Consider the following 15,743-nt stretch of genomic DNA (forward strand, 5'->3'; position numbering starts at 1 on the left):
GCCATTTTCCTCCCGCGGGAAGGGCGAGCCCGGGGCCCATGGCAACGCCGGGGCGGGCAGCAGGAGCGGGAGGGAGCTGCTCGCGGCGACAGCGGCCGCCTGTGCTGCGAGGGGCGGCTGTGCCCCGCTCCCGCCGGTGAGACTGCTCCGCCCGCCCCTCCTCCGCCTGCTCCCTGCCCCGACCGCTCCCCGCGGGCGGGGGGCGGCCCCGTGGCGCGGGGCGGGACGGGCTCTCCCCGGGCGTTCCCTGGGGCTGTGGCACGGCGCTCCGCCGGGATGCACACATAGCACCGAGGAAGCTCCATCTCCGCCAGACGCGCGTGGAAACGCGGTGTTTGGCGCTGGCCGGCCCTCCCCCTGCCCCGGGCCTGGCAGCTCCGCCTCCGCCCCGGGCGCGATGGGCTGGGATGGACGGGGCCGGGCCGGCGGCTGCCGCGGTCCTGGGGCTGCTGCCAAAGCCGAGCTGCGCGGGGTTGGGCTTGTGCGTGACGGGAACATCGCAACATCTAAATTGTGTCTTTCCCTTTGATAACAGTTTTTGGTAAAAATAATTGCACTAGAATTAATGGAGCCTGCCCTTCGCTTTGAACATCAGTGCATTTTTTTTCAGAATTGATGTTAACAGCTTTTTTCTGAGCTTCAGTCCCAGGCTGCTGCCATTGTCTTGTGCCAAGAAGCCAATGCAGCCACCCACCCTTGGCATTCATCTCTGTGCAGCAGTAGGTATCCGGAGGGAGAGGGGAGACAAAATTCTTCCTGCTGGTGGGCCTTGCTGTTTGCTTTTCCTCTGGGTTAAAAAAACAACCAACCAACCAGAAAGGGTTACCTTGAATTTGCTGTACCGAAACACTGTACTTTGCCAAGAAGTGTAATCAGCCAGGCCTGCCTGTGATGTTGTGTAACTGGGCTGAAGTCTGTAACCCTCACTTGCTATAATGAGCAGTTACTTCCTTGGGGGAAAATTATGTCCTGGTGAAACTGTTCTTTAAAATAACCAAAAAAACTGAGACCTCATACTTAGATATTTTGGAAATATTGTTCGTAAAATGAACAATTTAACCTCTTGAGGTGCCTTCCACCCGGAATTATTCTGTGTTTCTTTGCCGCTGCTGTTTGTTTGTACAGTGTTTCGCAGGATGGACTCCCGGTTTTTCAGTTTTCTAGGCTCTGTGCAGGGCAGTGATGCAGCCTGCCGAGCTGGGGAGGTGGAGATGGGGCGAGACACAGGTACAGGCATGTTACAGCACACACAGGGTGTGTTACTGTCAGCCTGGAGGACTGAGACAGCTGCTCCTCTCTGTGGCAACCCTAAATCTGCCTGAGCTCTACTATCACACTATGGATTACATGAAAATAGGCACTGGTAAAATGCAGAGGCTGTTTTTAATTATATCTAGTGCTTTTTTACAAGTATCGCAAACATGTTCATACAATATCTCTTTTATATACCTCAGTATTTTTTTACCTCGAACTGTGTCCCAGTGTTAACTGCTACTTACTACCATTTCTTCTCCACAGGCCGAGGAGCTGAGGCACTAATACCTTGAGACCTTCAGCTTTATGCTTTCTTGACTAGCTAAACAGTAGCCCAACTCTACAGGACTTTCAGCGGTGTGAAATGTAATCAGAGTGTTAGTGTGTCTTGGTACCAGAATGATGACTACTGTAGAAGGTGAGTACTAATTGGTTTAGGTTCCTTTCATGCTTGGCTATCTGAAGTTAGCCCCCTCAGCCATTAGATCTACTTACAGCTCATGTCTCTGTTTACAAGTTTTATCAAGGTAATGAGATGTTGCAATGGGTTTGGATATGTAATTCTCATTGTTTCCAGTCATGTAGGTAATCAGTGGGAAGGCCTGAAGGGAAGATGCAGGTTATTTGATCCCATGGTCTGGTGATAGAAGAGTTTTTTTGGTTTTTTTTTCTTTTAACCTACTGCTTCTACATTTAGAGTTTGATTCTGTGCCACGAATGTCAACTCTGATATTTCTTTGATTCATCACACATTTTCTATCTCTTAAATGTCGCTGATTTAAGCAATGGACTAACACCCTTTTATTGCTCCTCACTAGTTGTCAAGAAGAAGCAGAATTATACTAGTGTGCATGAAGCAGTGAAAGCTGGGGACGTAGAACAGCTTGCATCTATGATAAAACATGGAGCCAGTATTAATGAGGTGGATGTAGTCCACCAGTTCACACCCTTGCAGTGTGCTGCCCACTCTGGAAGTCTGGAGGTAAGACATTACCTTAGTGTATAGGTACATAGCTGGGCTTTTGTAAGTCCATATTTCCTTCTTTGTGAGAGGCTGAACACAACATTGTTTTGATCAGACTGAATCAGTAATCTCTGCCTGTTTTTCTCATTAAATACATTCACCAAGAGCAGGAGTAGAGGATTTTAGATTTTAATTTTTTCTCTCTGAAGCCCCAGGCAATTTACCTAATGAACTTTGCCATATTTTACAAAATCATTGATTTTCTTACTCTGAGCAAAATGTACCTTATGGCCTCCCTTTCAGACTCATGATCTTCTTTTGTCTCTATTGTGTTTTCTCTTGAGACACCTAGAAAATCCCATAGGATATGTAAAATATTCTGAAGGTGACTGAAACAGGTGATATGAAAATATGTTCGTTCTGCTTACCAATGTCCCATGCCTCATTCGCCATAGAAGTAGTCCTAATACATTTTATTTTAATAAATGAAAAGGTTGAATAATTGTAGAGAAATCAGCAGGTGCTTGCATCAATGTTTTGAACTTTCAGAAGGACTGAACTGCTGTATTCAGCACAACATTCACCTTCTTCTTGCAGCCTCCTTGTTCATTGTTCATGGCAATCCAACCTCGAAGCAGCGAGGCCATTCATATCCCAAAAGAAAAAACGTGAATGTCGTGCTAAACTCAAGAATTGCTAAGAGCAGTGCTGCTTCTGAAATGCAGAGACACTGTCAAGAAAATGCTAATCATCATGTTAGCCCCAAAAACAGATTGCTTACTCATCCTTTCTGCCTCTATAAGTTCTGCCATTTTTCATTTGACTCTCTTACTTTGCAATCAGTGTGTTAGACTTTAATGAATTATCTGTCATCTCTTTGTCACTAAGCTCCTTGGTAGAAATAGTGGAAGAACCAGAGCTGTAAGATGGCCTGAAAGAAGATAATAAATCATAATAATACGTAATAAGAAGTTCTAACTGTTCCTCTAGCTGTCTTTGGGTAGTCCATAAAGCTTTCCATTGCAAGCAATGATATGTGCTGGAAATAGGTGAATAAAACAGAACTAGGCCATGGAAGGATGAGAAGAGAGATGGGATTACATACACCTAAGAAGCCTAATAAATTAAATGAGGCTTTAAATTTAGTACATTATATTTTTCCTGCCAGTAATTTTAGCTGGAATTCATGTGAGCATGTTTGCATTGTTTTTTCCAATGTTTTTACCTCATGCCATGTGAATACTCTCACAGATTACATTTTAAATCTGGAAAAGTAAAATGGAAAAAGTCATGTTGTAACATCAATGCTAGGGTCTGAATTATTAGGTTATTTGCACATTTTGTAGTCTTGGGTGAAACCTGGAAAGTATAACTTACCCATAACTTCCTAATGTACAAATACCTGTCTAAGGCATGCTCTAGGGTCTCGTATTTCCATAAGGAAGTATTCCAGCGCTGTTTTGAAATGTAACTTTGGGGGATAAATTCTAGTTGAAATGTGCCTCAGACACACGATGCGAACAGTTAAATGAGAAGCACTTTGGTTTTGTTGAGCAGTGCCTTCACTGGTTGCTCTGGCACGGGGCTGACACCACACGCGTGACAGTCGGAGGCTGGACAGCGGCTCACCTGGCGGCCATCCGAGGGCAGGATGCCTGCATGCAGGTACTGTAAATACTCACTCTTGAGCAAAGGTTAGTAGGGCAGACCTTAATTGTGGACAAATTCGTTATGAAGATCAGCTGAGGGAGCTATGAGTAGCTCATCTTGATGTCTTGAGATGTCAAATTAAGTCAGTCATATTCAAACCAGAGCACTCATTTGTACTGTCTGTGCAAACAGATCCATTTTGTGCAATACCAGGCCCTTGAGGTCAGCCCGGAGTTATCCTGTTGGTCATCAGAAACCGTCCTGCTAGGAAATGTTTGCTTTCTCAGCTTGTGAGATGACCTTGTGCTTTGCATTTCTTCCAGGCTTTGTTACTGAACGGAGCGGACGCAGCGGCTCAGGACGAGCGCGGGTGCACGGCCTCGCACCTGGCTGCAGCCCACGGGCACTCGTACAGCCTGCGGGCCCTGCTGCGCGCCGGCGCGGTGAGAGCCCTGCCCGAGCCCGGCAGCTGGGCCCGAGCAAAACTCTCCCTAGCGTAAACTGAGATTTAGGGCTGTAGGTTTGATGCCTTGAGAGGCCTCCTAGAAACAGACTAGGCAGGAGTAAGGATTAAAAGAGGTATTTATTTGAAAGGCCTTCAGAGGTATCCCCTGGGGAGCCTGAAGCTATTCTCAAAATGGACCCCAAGATGGATGACAGGTCATGAGTTCTTCACACTTTTATAGGTTTGGTTCATTTGCATAACAGGGTTAATTCTCTAATTAAAGCTTCAGTTTTCCCCACAGCTTACCCTCCCTTTAGAGGCTCTTTGGTTTATACTTTTGAGCTAGGACAGCCTTGGTGTCCTTGGAAGGCAGGGCCAGAGAGGCTTTGTTATGTCTACCTAGCATGAGAGAGCAGAAATTAACAGGCTGCAAGAAACTTCAGAGTCACACACCAAGCAGTACAGCATTTGAAAAATACAAAAGTTAAAACCTAAGGCATCAGATTAATTACTGTGGGGGAATTTATTTCTTGGGTAAATTTGAATTTTTTTTAGATTGTAATATGCTTTTAGGGAAATTATCTGAAAAATCTAGAGAGAGAGAATCAATAATGTGAATAAATCACCTTCTACTGAGGATGTCATTAAATGAACATCAGGTACTGGGGTGGTGGTAATTTTTGCAGTTCTAAAAATCTTCTATAGTAAAGGAGATATAAACTTAAAAAAAAATTAACCCAGATGCATATTTAAGGAATAATGACCAATCTAGGTCATTATGATGATAAAAACATGTCTAAAAATGCACCTTTTATAAGTGTATTAAGTAAAAGCAAGAACCTGTGAAAAGTACCTGTTTTGAAACCAGAACTGCATATAATGCATGAACTTTGAAAAATGTTATTTGGTTTGATTTAAATAATTTAACACAATGAACAGCTGATTCCCATATATAAAATTTGTCTTGTGTCTAAGATTCAGAAGTGAATGAATTAACCTGCTGCTTTCATTTTAGGATGTAAATGTTTCAGACAGGAATGACTGGAAACCTGTTCATTATGCTGCTTTTCATGGTCGCTTGGGGTGTTTGCAGCTTCTTGTTCGATGGGGAGCATGTGTAGATGATGTGGATAACAATGGAAACCTTCCAGGTATATCAGGATAAATCATATATTTTTAAATCTTTGGTTTACAGTTGTTGTGAAATGTGATAATTGAGCAAATTATGAGTAATGCACAGCAGCAGCATTTGCTATTTGATTCCATGCGATCCACATAGATTGTCCATTTTTCTAACGATGAGAGGATTTATAAAATCCAAAGTGTTGCTCTGTTGGTGACACTATCCCACTTGCCTCCTGCTGCTGCTAGCAAGGATGAGAGCTCACAAGTGCTGTGATGGGGAGCAGGCTGAGCCTGGCTGGGAGCAGGTGAGCAGCATCTCCTGTGTGTGTGTTGGAGCTTGTGTGTCAGTGGAGGTCACAGAAGAAGGGTAGGTGGAGCAGGAGGCAATTTCAGCTGCTATGTGCTACTTTCTGAATTGGTGCCAGCGTGATGAGGTTCTGGTGTGGTTGCAAGCAAGTTTTTGTATCCCAGTGTTTCTCAACTGATTTTGTAGAACACTTGTTCTCATTTTCCTGTGATTTCTTCATCTTGATTTCTGGAATACTGTTTTTTCTGGATTACCTGTAATCTGTTCTCTTTTCATAATTATCAGTGTATTCACTTTAGCACAAAAATTTGGTAGTGATTGTTCCTTGCTTTCCGTATTTTCTCCAGCATCCCTCTCCCTACCATGCCACTGCCCAATATCCTCTGTAAACTCAGTGCTGTTGTTTGTGTTGTGGGTTCTCCTTGCATCCTTTCCCTTTTAGCATTTGCCTTCTTATGGTTTGTCACATTATTTGTTCCAAAGAGCATATTTTTTTTCTCTATAACTTGTATAGAGTTATCTTTTTAAAATCCCTTCTTGAAATCTTTTACCCTCTATTAAGGACTGCTTACCTAGGAAACGAATAGCTATGCAATGTTTTGCAAACCTGGGTCTTGTTAAAGGATGTGAGGCTCCTGCATCCCAGCAGGAGGTGCATTAGCAATAAGGATGATGTTAGGCACCCTGAGGGCAGCATGGAAGGCAGCTTTATTTGCATTTAGGAACACTTCCCTGATAACAGACTTCTGTGGAGAGAAAGCAGATGCTAGCACAGTTCTACTTAAATGCTGTGTACAAAATGGTTAGTAGAAAACTGGTTTTGTTGTATTTTGACATCTACAGAAGCTTGATTTTCCAGCCTTTGTGTTCTGTTTCATTTGATCATATTATCTTCCAAAGGAAAGAGAAAGATTAGTAGAAGTACTGTGCAAACCAGCTTGTCTGCTTGTGTAACAGAAGTGAACTGAAATTATCTTTACATACTTCAGCTTCAACATTAGCTGAACAGTGCTATAATTTTTCCTAAGAAAATACTGGAAAAAATTTTTTGAGGTTGCTGTGCCAGGCACTTAAAAACTGGCTGCATCTTTTGCATATGTGTATTACAGTAAAGGGTCAAACTACCTTTGGTAATTTGCATGCTAGTATTTTGGAAGAAAAAAATGTTGTGGCTCATTCAATGTACAGAATGGGCTGGCTGTGCTTATTAAGTGAACGTTTCAATTTGCTTTCTCTCTGTATTCATTTTTCGACCACATCCATGCTTCTTTTATTCCTCACCAGTCAAACCTATTATAAATATTTTTCACAGAAACAATTTTTTGACTTGTGGCTTTGAGAAGAGTGAATATTGTTAGTCTGATTTTATAAAAGACAAGATGAAACACAGAGAAGTTGGGATACCAGCACCAACTACCCACCCCCTATTTATGATGCTTGAGACAGGGTTTTTCAGTTCTTGGCACTCAGCTGCATATTTTGATGTTACTGTGTTAACATCACAGTACCCTCTGACTTTAGTCCCATCTGCAGGTGCCCAGTGTGCCCAAGGGATGGCATGGCACAGTTACATGTTGGGCCCTGGCTATGGAGACACACACAGGTTAAAAGCCACCTACGAAAAGCTCCTTTATGTGTCTTCCACAGCATCCCACTGAAACTGCTAAAAGATTTGAACAGAGCACAACTCTTTATTTTCCTTTGCTGTCTTTGGACAAAATGTGGAGCTTTTCTGATTGCTTTCTGCACAGGCCAGACTGATAAAATAGTTGCATCCCCTTTGGATGAAGTTTTCTCCTGAAGATTTTAGGTATCTGAAAATGGATTCATAAGGGTTGAGTCAGTGTTTCACTAGCTGACTTACCTTTAGCATGGTACCCTTCTTTCCCCTTCTCCCTGAGTAACTACCTCACTGACTAACATTCAGATAATGGGAAAAACTGCCCTTATTTCAGTGGAGCTCAGATTTTGAGCAGTCATCTCTACTGAGGTGTTGACTTCTTGCTGTAAAACCAGTATCCATAACCTTTTAGAGCAATTATGCTCTGGAAGGCTATGGATGGTTTGGTTTGCTATAGAGAACTTGTATGTGCCAAAAATGGAGTGAGATGGGTTTTTTGGGTCCTGGGTACATTGTTTGTTGATTATGAAGATAGTGAGGTTCTTACCTGGAGACAAGCTAATCCTTTTGCCTCTAGAACATCAGCCAGCTGTTACAGAGCATTTTCATGGAGCGATAGCACATAATAAGTGTTTATTTGGCAAGTTCTTCTCATTAATGGGATTAGAGGATATTACTCATGTCAGACCAATCAGCACGTGTTTAGTACCTCTTACTTTGTTATAGGCCCAGCACTGTAGTAGTATTAAATAAGTAAACCTCTGCATAGCCTAAAGGTCAGGTGAGGAATGTACCTTCAGATAGTTTTTCCAGTAAAGTGCCTATCACTGTCCTCATTTTATAGGTGGGGTAACTGAGGGTGTGACACAACTTGTTTGTGGTGGCACAGTAGAGCCTAAAGCAGAAATGGCCTTAGCTCCTGATCAAGGACACTGCTTGCTGTCCCCCTATAAGGAGTATCCCTGGGACAGCAGGGTCAGGCAGCTGCTGAAGGCAGAGATCCGTGTTCCTGGGGGAGGTGAGACCCCAGCAGTGCACGCTCCGAGCTAGGGCTCAGTGCTCTGTTGGGAGTCTGGATTGTCTCCTGCAGTCAGCTCTGCCAGGCAATCACCTTTGCAGATCCTATCCCTGGTAGCTTTACCTCCTTTGCCCAGAGCTGAACTCTGTCCTGGGTGGGAGCTGAATATCCCCAGTTCAGCTGAGGCCGCTGTTCCCCATGTGCAGTGTTGGATGGCTCACATGGTGGTAGATGAGCCAGCTCTAAGCAGTGGTGAGAGCATTGCTCTCCCAGTGGGTGGCAGGGTTCTGATCTAACACCCTTTGTTTCACCTTGTGCTGTAGCACATCTGGCAGCAGTGGAAGGACACTTGCATTGCTTTAAGTTCTTGGTCGGGAAAACGGCCGGTGTTACGCACACACTGAAAGCCAGGAATGACCATGGAGAGACTCCAAGGGACTTGGCTGAACGGTTCTACAAAGATAATATTCTGCAATATATTGATGCTGTGGAAAAAGAGGGAGAGCATCCAGAGACACAGGAAGGTGAGTATGGGTCAAGATACAGTTAAAAAAGGCATTATGTATAATTCTGTAGAAGTACACAAAGGTGTACTTGTTATTTCGGGTTTGTGAAATTAATGTCTTAACTGCATGAGATGCCTGTAGCCATAACCAAGACATGTTTAGTCAAGTGTGTGGTGAGCACTGCTGGTTACACAGCTGCATTTTAGCTGATTAAGGTGCATTATCCTTGCTACCTCTGAAGTGCTCATACATAAGTTGCTATGAGAGAGGCGAGCCATGAGATACAAATACCAGCACACTCAGTAGAATTACTGGCATCTGCTTGGAAACATGTGCATTTCATTTTCAGTTTTAGCTTTCCCAGCTCATGGTGCTGCTTTCAAAGGAGACTTGTTAGTGCTTAGAAGACTAGTGAGAAGTGGAGTAATCAATATTAACGAGCGGGATGATAAGGGATCCACTCTCCTGCACAAAGGTTGGTCAATATGATCTGTGTTTCAGCTGTTACTGTTTGTTGCTGGTTTATTTACTTTGTTTTTCAAGTGGCTGCTTATCATATAAACTTCATGAAAAGCAGCATCTCATTTCTTGAGGGCTTGGCAAGGCAACCCCAAACCGCATATTTTGTAATGTATGTGTTCGTGGGTCACTTTAAAAACAATATAACCAAGCTCAAGTCAAGAAAAAAGAGCTTACAATAAAGAGAAATCAGCATCTAAACTGAAAACTAAGTAGCTCTGACATGTATTTACTTACTATTTGTGTATCAATATCATGTCAGCTTTGTTGGAATTAATCCTGATTTTCAGTGATGGAGAAAGAACAGATCAAGCACATGAATTCCAGCTTGGAGTGATAACCAGAGCTTTATTGTAGCTATAAAAGGTTTTAATTGTCACTTAATTTAATGTAACTAAATAGTTTTGGGGTTTTGTTTTTTATTAGGCAAGATGTGGCTTTTAGAAACATTTGGCTGGCTAGGTGTAAGAATGATCTGTATTGTGGCCTGGGCCTTTCTTTACTGAACACATCAGTACTGTGGAGATATGTTGTAAAAACCACAACAAAATCATTTGGTAGGATGCTGTGAAGAAAGGTAAACTTCTGGCTGACACTCTGACATGTAGTGGACCGCTTGCATTACAGAAGAAATGGTCCTTTTGTGTTTGGGGGTTTCACAGTATTGTCTGAAATAAGAAGCAGAAGAGGAAAGAAAGAGGGAAGCATTTTTGTAATATGCTTTTAACACATTTCCTACATTTGTTTTTGACTAGATATGTGGTAGAATTTTTAAAAACATAATTAAAGTTCTCATTAAAATAACTGATACATAGTGATTTTAAAATCCCACTTTCTTTTCTTGGAATGATGCTGACCTACAGTGTTTCATCCCCAGTGTTTACATGCTGATGTTGTAATTTCATTTCCTTATCTCAGTAGGAAAACAAATATAACAAATTTGTTATACAACACTCTAAAAGGGAGTGCTGTCAAGAAATGGACTTATTCTTCCTTGAGAAAATCAGTGTACAGTGTCATCTAGACTTGCCAAATACCATCTTCCATAAGTGAGACATTGTTCCTGGCACCACGTGGTGGGAGCAGTGGCCATGCCAGATCACATGAGTAGGGTTGTGTTAGGGTGCTGCCTCGAGTGTCTGCCCCAAGAAATGCTGTACATTTAGCTCCAGCACAAAGCCCTGCTTTTCCCTTCTGAGACAGCAGCACACACCACAGACTGGGACAAGCATCTGTGTCTGTCCCCTGGGAGCCCAAAGCCAGGGAGAGGTGACAGCACATTGCTGCCAAACTGTGACATACAGGCCTTTCTTACTAGGGCAGCAGTTACTTGTGTGTCTTGTGTTTTGTACATGAGACTGGGCAAGTTTAGTTTAACTCATGTCCAGGAAGAGGTGCCAGTACGTTTCTAAAACTAGAAAGAGCCACCAAACCACACTGCATGCTCTTCCTCAAAACTCTGTGTAGCCAAGTGATGTGAGCATCTTGATGCACAGGCTTCTCTTGAAATAGTATTTCCCTTGTGGCGTCTTAGTGAGCCCAATCTTTGCATGTCAAATAATGGCAAGAGGAGGACATTTTAGGTTTGAAACACTTCAGTTGTATATAACTGACTTGTGTGCACCTTCCTTCCCTTAGCTGCTGAACAGGGGCATATCCATTGCTTACAGTGGTTGGTTGAAATGGGAGCTGGCTGTGACATTACAAATGATGCTGGAGAGACTCCAAAGGATGTAGCCAAGAGGTAGCAGTACATATCCGGTAGCTCTGACACTTTACTTATTACTTGTATATCAATATCCTGTCAGCGTGTTGGACTTAATCCTGATTTTCAGTGATGAAGAAAGAACAGATCAGGCCCATGAATTCAGCTCTGAGTGATAAGCAAGGCTGTATTGTAGCTATAATATTGTAGCTATAAAATGTTTTAATTTCCACTTAATTTAATTTTCTTTTTAGTGAGGTCAGACACAAAAGAGGAAAACTAGCTCATTTGCAAAAGGACAGTTGTGAGCCAGTATGCTCACAGTTCGCTGTACAAAGTAAATGAGAAGTAGCAGAAGCCAGCTGATTTTTGCATTAACAAAAATAATGCAGATTCTGGTGAGATTCAAGTAAGAAATCCTACGAAGGAAAAAGATGCCTCTGATGCAGGAGCCATTGCCATAAGGTTCCATCGAGGCAGAGCTCATGCCATAAGTATACTACAAAAAGTAGATAGATAGTTGTAGTGTGTGTACCAGTGCTTCCTTTAGTCCCAAAACTCCTCTGATAAATGGGAACATAGACAGTTCCAGAGAGTTTCTACCACACATGTTTTTCCAGATTTTAACTGTTCTCTGTGCAGATTTGGCCATTTGGCAGCTGTGGAACTTTTGACACCAAGAACTGGAGACGGTAACTCTAGTGATGAAGAACTTGATGCAAACAACATAAAGTTTTTTGAAACACACGGTGTGGAAGGGAGTACAGATAGCAAAGAAGATTTAATCCTGGATAAAGCAGAGAAAAGGAATGCACGCAGTAAGCACTGTATTTCCATCATTCCTTGTTTGAAAAAGTTGGTATCAAGGCATTATCGTCCTAACTAGGACAATTCCTGCCAACTGCTCTGATCTTTTTGTTGTAAGATGAGATATTTGATGGGATATCTGTAATACTGAGCATTGAAACAAATAGTGGAAAATCAGAAAGCAAGCAGAGGGCAATCAGATCGTAGTTGTTACACTGTTTTAATCCATGTTGGTGCAACAGTGTTGGATTGCTATTTGTTTTTGATCTGCTTGCTGTGTGGGTGTCAGGAGTAGCTCAGTGTTTGCTGAGCAGTGTGATTTCTGCTCTTGCGTGTGTGAGACTATTTTCCAGACTATTGGATTCCAGCATTACTGTCTTCTCCCTGAATTTACCTACCTGGAGAACTCTGTCTTACAGTAAGGGCCTATCACAAGATTAAAGAACTTCAGCAACTTCTAGAAATTGCCTACAGCAACTACAGACAGCTGGGAGGAGTAACTGAAGAGGAGAGGAAGATGAAAAAAGAAGAAAAGAAAGTTGAGAAGTAAGGTCATTTTGCCCTGCTAATGTTCACCTCTGTGGGGCCCATTTTAAATTCTCCTTTAAAGCTGGCTTACACTCAAATTTGCTTTGGCCATTTTGTCTTTTCCACTTACCAACTTCAACCAGGCCAAAAAGAAATGCAGCAATTTGTCTGGCCATTTCTAAATTTCTACCATCAGGATCAGCCCCACAACACAAGTGCTTGATAGGTCCATGATTCTTGTGCAAGATCATCTGTTTGGCCTTCAGGTTTTCCTGCAGATTTGTCCAGTAGGTCTGATAAATTCTGGCTGTTTTGTTTCCACTGAGGATGCCAAAGACATACATGTATGCCCTTCAGTAAATCTGAAAATAGGCAATAGTCTTAGCATGGCTTGGATGGAAGTGCATATAGAGCAGAGATTATTCAGTGACCTGCCAACATTTCTGTTCATTGGCAATGTATTTCTGTGCTCAGGAAAACATTAGCTTGTGTCCAGACCACAAAAAAAAACCTATCAACAAACCTGCTGATACATTTGAAGTACTGTTCATAATATCTGTCTAATTCTCAGTGTGTCTGTTAAATCAAATGGTTCTGTTAGATTGGCCAGGTGATTTGATGGACAGACTGTCTACATTTCAAAGAAAACTCTGTCAAAGATTTAGAGATTTAACAATAATGCAGCCTCCAAAGACAGGCCTGTCTCCACCTCTGCCTGTCAAAGATTTGGCTACCCTCTGTTCTCAGTCTCTGTAGATAACCACCTCGATAATGTGTTTGGGCCAACCCAAACCACTGCCTTTATTTGGTCACTGAGAGGAGACTGTCCTGAGCCATCAAGATGTATGCTGTCAAGAAGACAGCAGACTTACCAGTCTGTGTGGATCTGGAGCAGGTAGTAGGTGTCACAGATTGCAATTAAGTACTTTGTTTTACAGCCATGTCTGAGCCAGGAAACCGAGGTCAGGATTTCTTTTGGTTCCAGGTCACTCTTTGACTCAGGTTATGCTGGAAGTCCATCTTCCTTAACTTGATATGTCTATTATAGGTAACGGGTACCTGCATCTGAGTTAGTTACCTTGAAGCTCCTTTTTAAACTTCTTGGAGTGGTGTAGGCACTTCCAGGGCATAATTAGACATATACTTCAGGATGAGATTCATCACTTCTAGGAGTGTCTCTCCTGGTTTTAAAGGAAGAGGGTGACCAGCTCAGGTGTTGATGCCCTCACTGAAAGGTCAGAGCAGTCTGTTTTTAATGATGGAAAAGTCACTGTTGACTAATGACAGACATGAAAATTCATTATGGATAGAGCAGCTGCTCCAGAGCTAGCATTGTCTATTGGAAGGCTCTGGTGGGGCTCTTCAAGGGGTATTGCCTTCTATGGCACGTGTGGCTAAACTAGAAAAATTGTGAGGCTCTCTGAAGGGTCTCTCTCACCTGTGAAGGCTAGAAAGCATCCCTAGCCCTAAACTATTCTTTTGAAAAGGAAATAGGGCTTCTCAGCATACCTACCTACCTACCCTTCTCAGGGTACCTATCTGTGGATAGACCCCAAGATGCTTGTATCATAGGCCAGAAAACCTCATTGTTGATAAAATACTTAATGGCAACACCATTTTGCTAGATGAAAAGCAGGAGTTGCCACTTGGGAAGGCCACTGTAGCAGATTTTGAAGATTTCTGCTTTAGTCCAGGTTTTTTGGCTGTAAGAGGCCTGGTGTGAATCACTTCACCGTGCTTTCACCAGGGTTCATTGCAGGAAATTGCCACCGTGAGTGTGCCACACAGTTTGGGAGCTGTGCCTCTTTAATTGGAAGCATGGAGGAAGTCGGCTGTCTCCTGAACACTGAGCACAGGCCATTCTTGCAGGGTCGGTAAGGCTCATTGGTAGCTCAAACGGCCTGAGTCAGGAATTCTTCACTCTGGGAAACAGGGAAACATGGTGAGTCTTGCTGAGAGCTTTCCTGCTGTGCTGTTGGGATGCACAGGGCAGATATCTTCTATTTCCTTTTACTGATCTTCCATCTTTGTAGCTGTGATATTCATGCTGATATAGGAGAGAGCCAGCTCAACTCGAGACTCATTTTATGTGTGAATTATGTGTCAGCTAAACAGTTCAGGAATCTCAAGTAATTTAGGAGCTGTTGAGGGTGTGACTAGTGAGATCTTGTGCAACTGTGTATAAGCCAGTCGATCAATAGGAAGGATGTAGAAGCACCAGATCTGAATGAGAAAGCTCCCCTGACCTTTCCAGAATGCCGCCGGCCTTGTGCTTTTTCTCTATTTCGTAATAACTTAGTTGCTGCTTGGGCACTTCTCCCTCCCCCGCAGCTGGAGCCTGGCCTGGTCGCAGGCACCGGAGCCCGGGCTCGGTGTGTGGGCAGACGGCTCCATCTCGCGGTCCCATTGCGCTGAGCACCGCTCCTCCGAGAGGGAAGGTTGCTGTTCAGCGCTGTCACCAAGGGTCCGGAGCCTGAGCACAGCTGCCGTGAGGCGTGCTGTGCTGCGCTGCTTTCTGCGTGCCTGTGCTGTTCCCTGGCAAAGGCCCAGCACCACGTGGAGTAGCCGGGGCAGGTTTGGATGTACTTCATGCTCTGCTTGTCTCGTTTGCTTTTGGCAGGGCTGTGAGGGAGCTGGAGGCCCAGCTGGAATACGAGCGGGTCAGGCGGGAGAAGCTGGAGAGCCAGCTGGATGAGTACCGGGCTGAGATAAGCCAGCTCCGAGAGAGTCGGGGCAAAACCCGCACGCCCTCTGCTTCCTCTGCGGTGAGTGCCACACCAGCTCCCCTGGGCATGGCACAGAGGCTACTGCCTGTTGCTTGTGCGTGTTTCTTTCCTCTAAGATTCCTAGGCACAGTGCTCGGAAATACTGGAGAAAATGTGCTGCACCTTTCAGCTCGGGACACTGAAGTGAGCAGGAGCTTTTGTCTATCCTTGACAGAGTCTCTGCTGTGAAAGAATATCAGTTTCTTTCTGTACTCCGTCAGAGAAGGACTGATATTTCACATTAACAAAAGGAGTGGGCCAATCCCTGAGTACTTCCACACTGCATATCCAGTGACTGGCAGTTCTCCTTGGCTGGTACCTGGTGACTGAGACTGGAATAGTGCTTCGGGAGAGGTGTTGTCACCACCTAAAGGGTTACCCAGCCTGCAGGGGTGTAGAGATTGCAACCATGGGTCCCCAGAAGGGCACAAATCAAATAACAGGGTCTTGATCCATATCACAGCATCTGGAGTCAGTCAGGCGTACTGAATGAGAGTTCAAGATCTCATAGAAAGTTCATGCAGAGAAT

General features: G+C 43.7%; 1 protein-coding gene across 7 annotated transcripts in view; it reads left to right on the forward strand.

Annotated features, from left to right (window-relative positions):
* Window positions 1-15,743, forward strand: part of ANKRD42 (ankyrin repeat domain 42) — a 21,408-nt gene continuing 5,665 nt past the window's right edge. For 2 of the 7 annotated variants that reach the window (XM_042024049.1, XM_042024050.1), the window contains exons 1-13: window positions 1-136; window positions 611-719; window positions 1,519-1,672; window positions 2,073-2,236; window positions 3,776-3,883; window positions 4,192-4,311; window positions 5,329-5,464; window positions 8,708-8,908; window positions 9,240-9,365; window positions 11,048-11,153; window positions 11,757-11,932; window positions 12,341-12,467; window positions 15,070-15,214. In XM_042024049.1, the coding sequence (XP_041879983.1) occupies window positions 1,654-1,672; window positions 2,073-2,236; window positions 3,776-3,883; window positions 4,192-4,311; window positions 5,329-5,464; window positions 8,708-8,908; window positions 9,240-9,365; window positions 11,048-11,153; window positions 11,757-11,932; window positions 12,341-12,467; window positions 15,070-15,214 (1,428 nt within the window). In that variant the 5' untranslated portion in view covers window positions 1-136; window positions 611-719; window positions 1,519-1,653. Of the gene's footprint in view, window positions 137-232; window positions 720-1,518; window positions 1,673-2,072; window positions 2,237-3,775; window positions 3,884-4,191; window positions 4,312-5,328; window positions 5,465-8,707; window positions 8,909-9,239; window positions 9,366-11,047; window positions 11,171-11,756; window positions 11,933-12,340; window positions 12,468-15,069; window positions 15,215-15,743 lie in introns of those variants that run through there. The other 5 variants (XM_042024053.1, XM_042024054.1, XM_042024052.1 and 2 more) reach the window with 5 other exon arrangements.

Source organism: Corvus kubaryi, unplaced genomic scaffold (assembly GCF_017639235.1).
Source record: "Corvus kubaryi isolate FWS band 111438036 unplaced genomic scaffold, C.kubaryi_AGA036_p1.0 37260, whole genome shotgun sequence".
NCBI classification, from domain to species: Eukaryota; Metazoa; Chordata; class Aves; order Passeriformes; family Corvidae; genus Corvus; species Corvus kubaryi.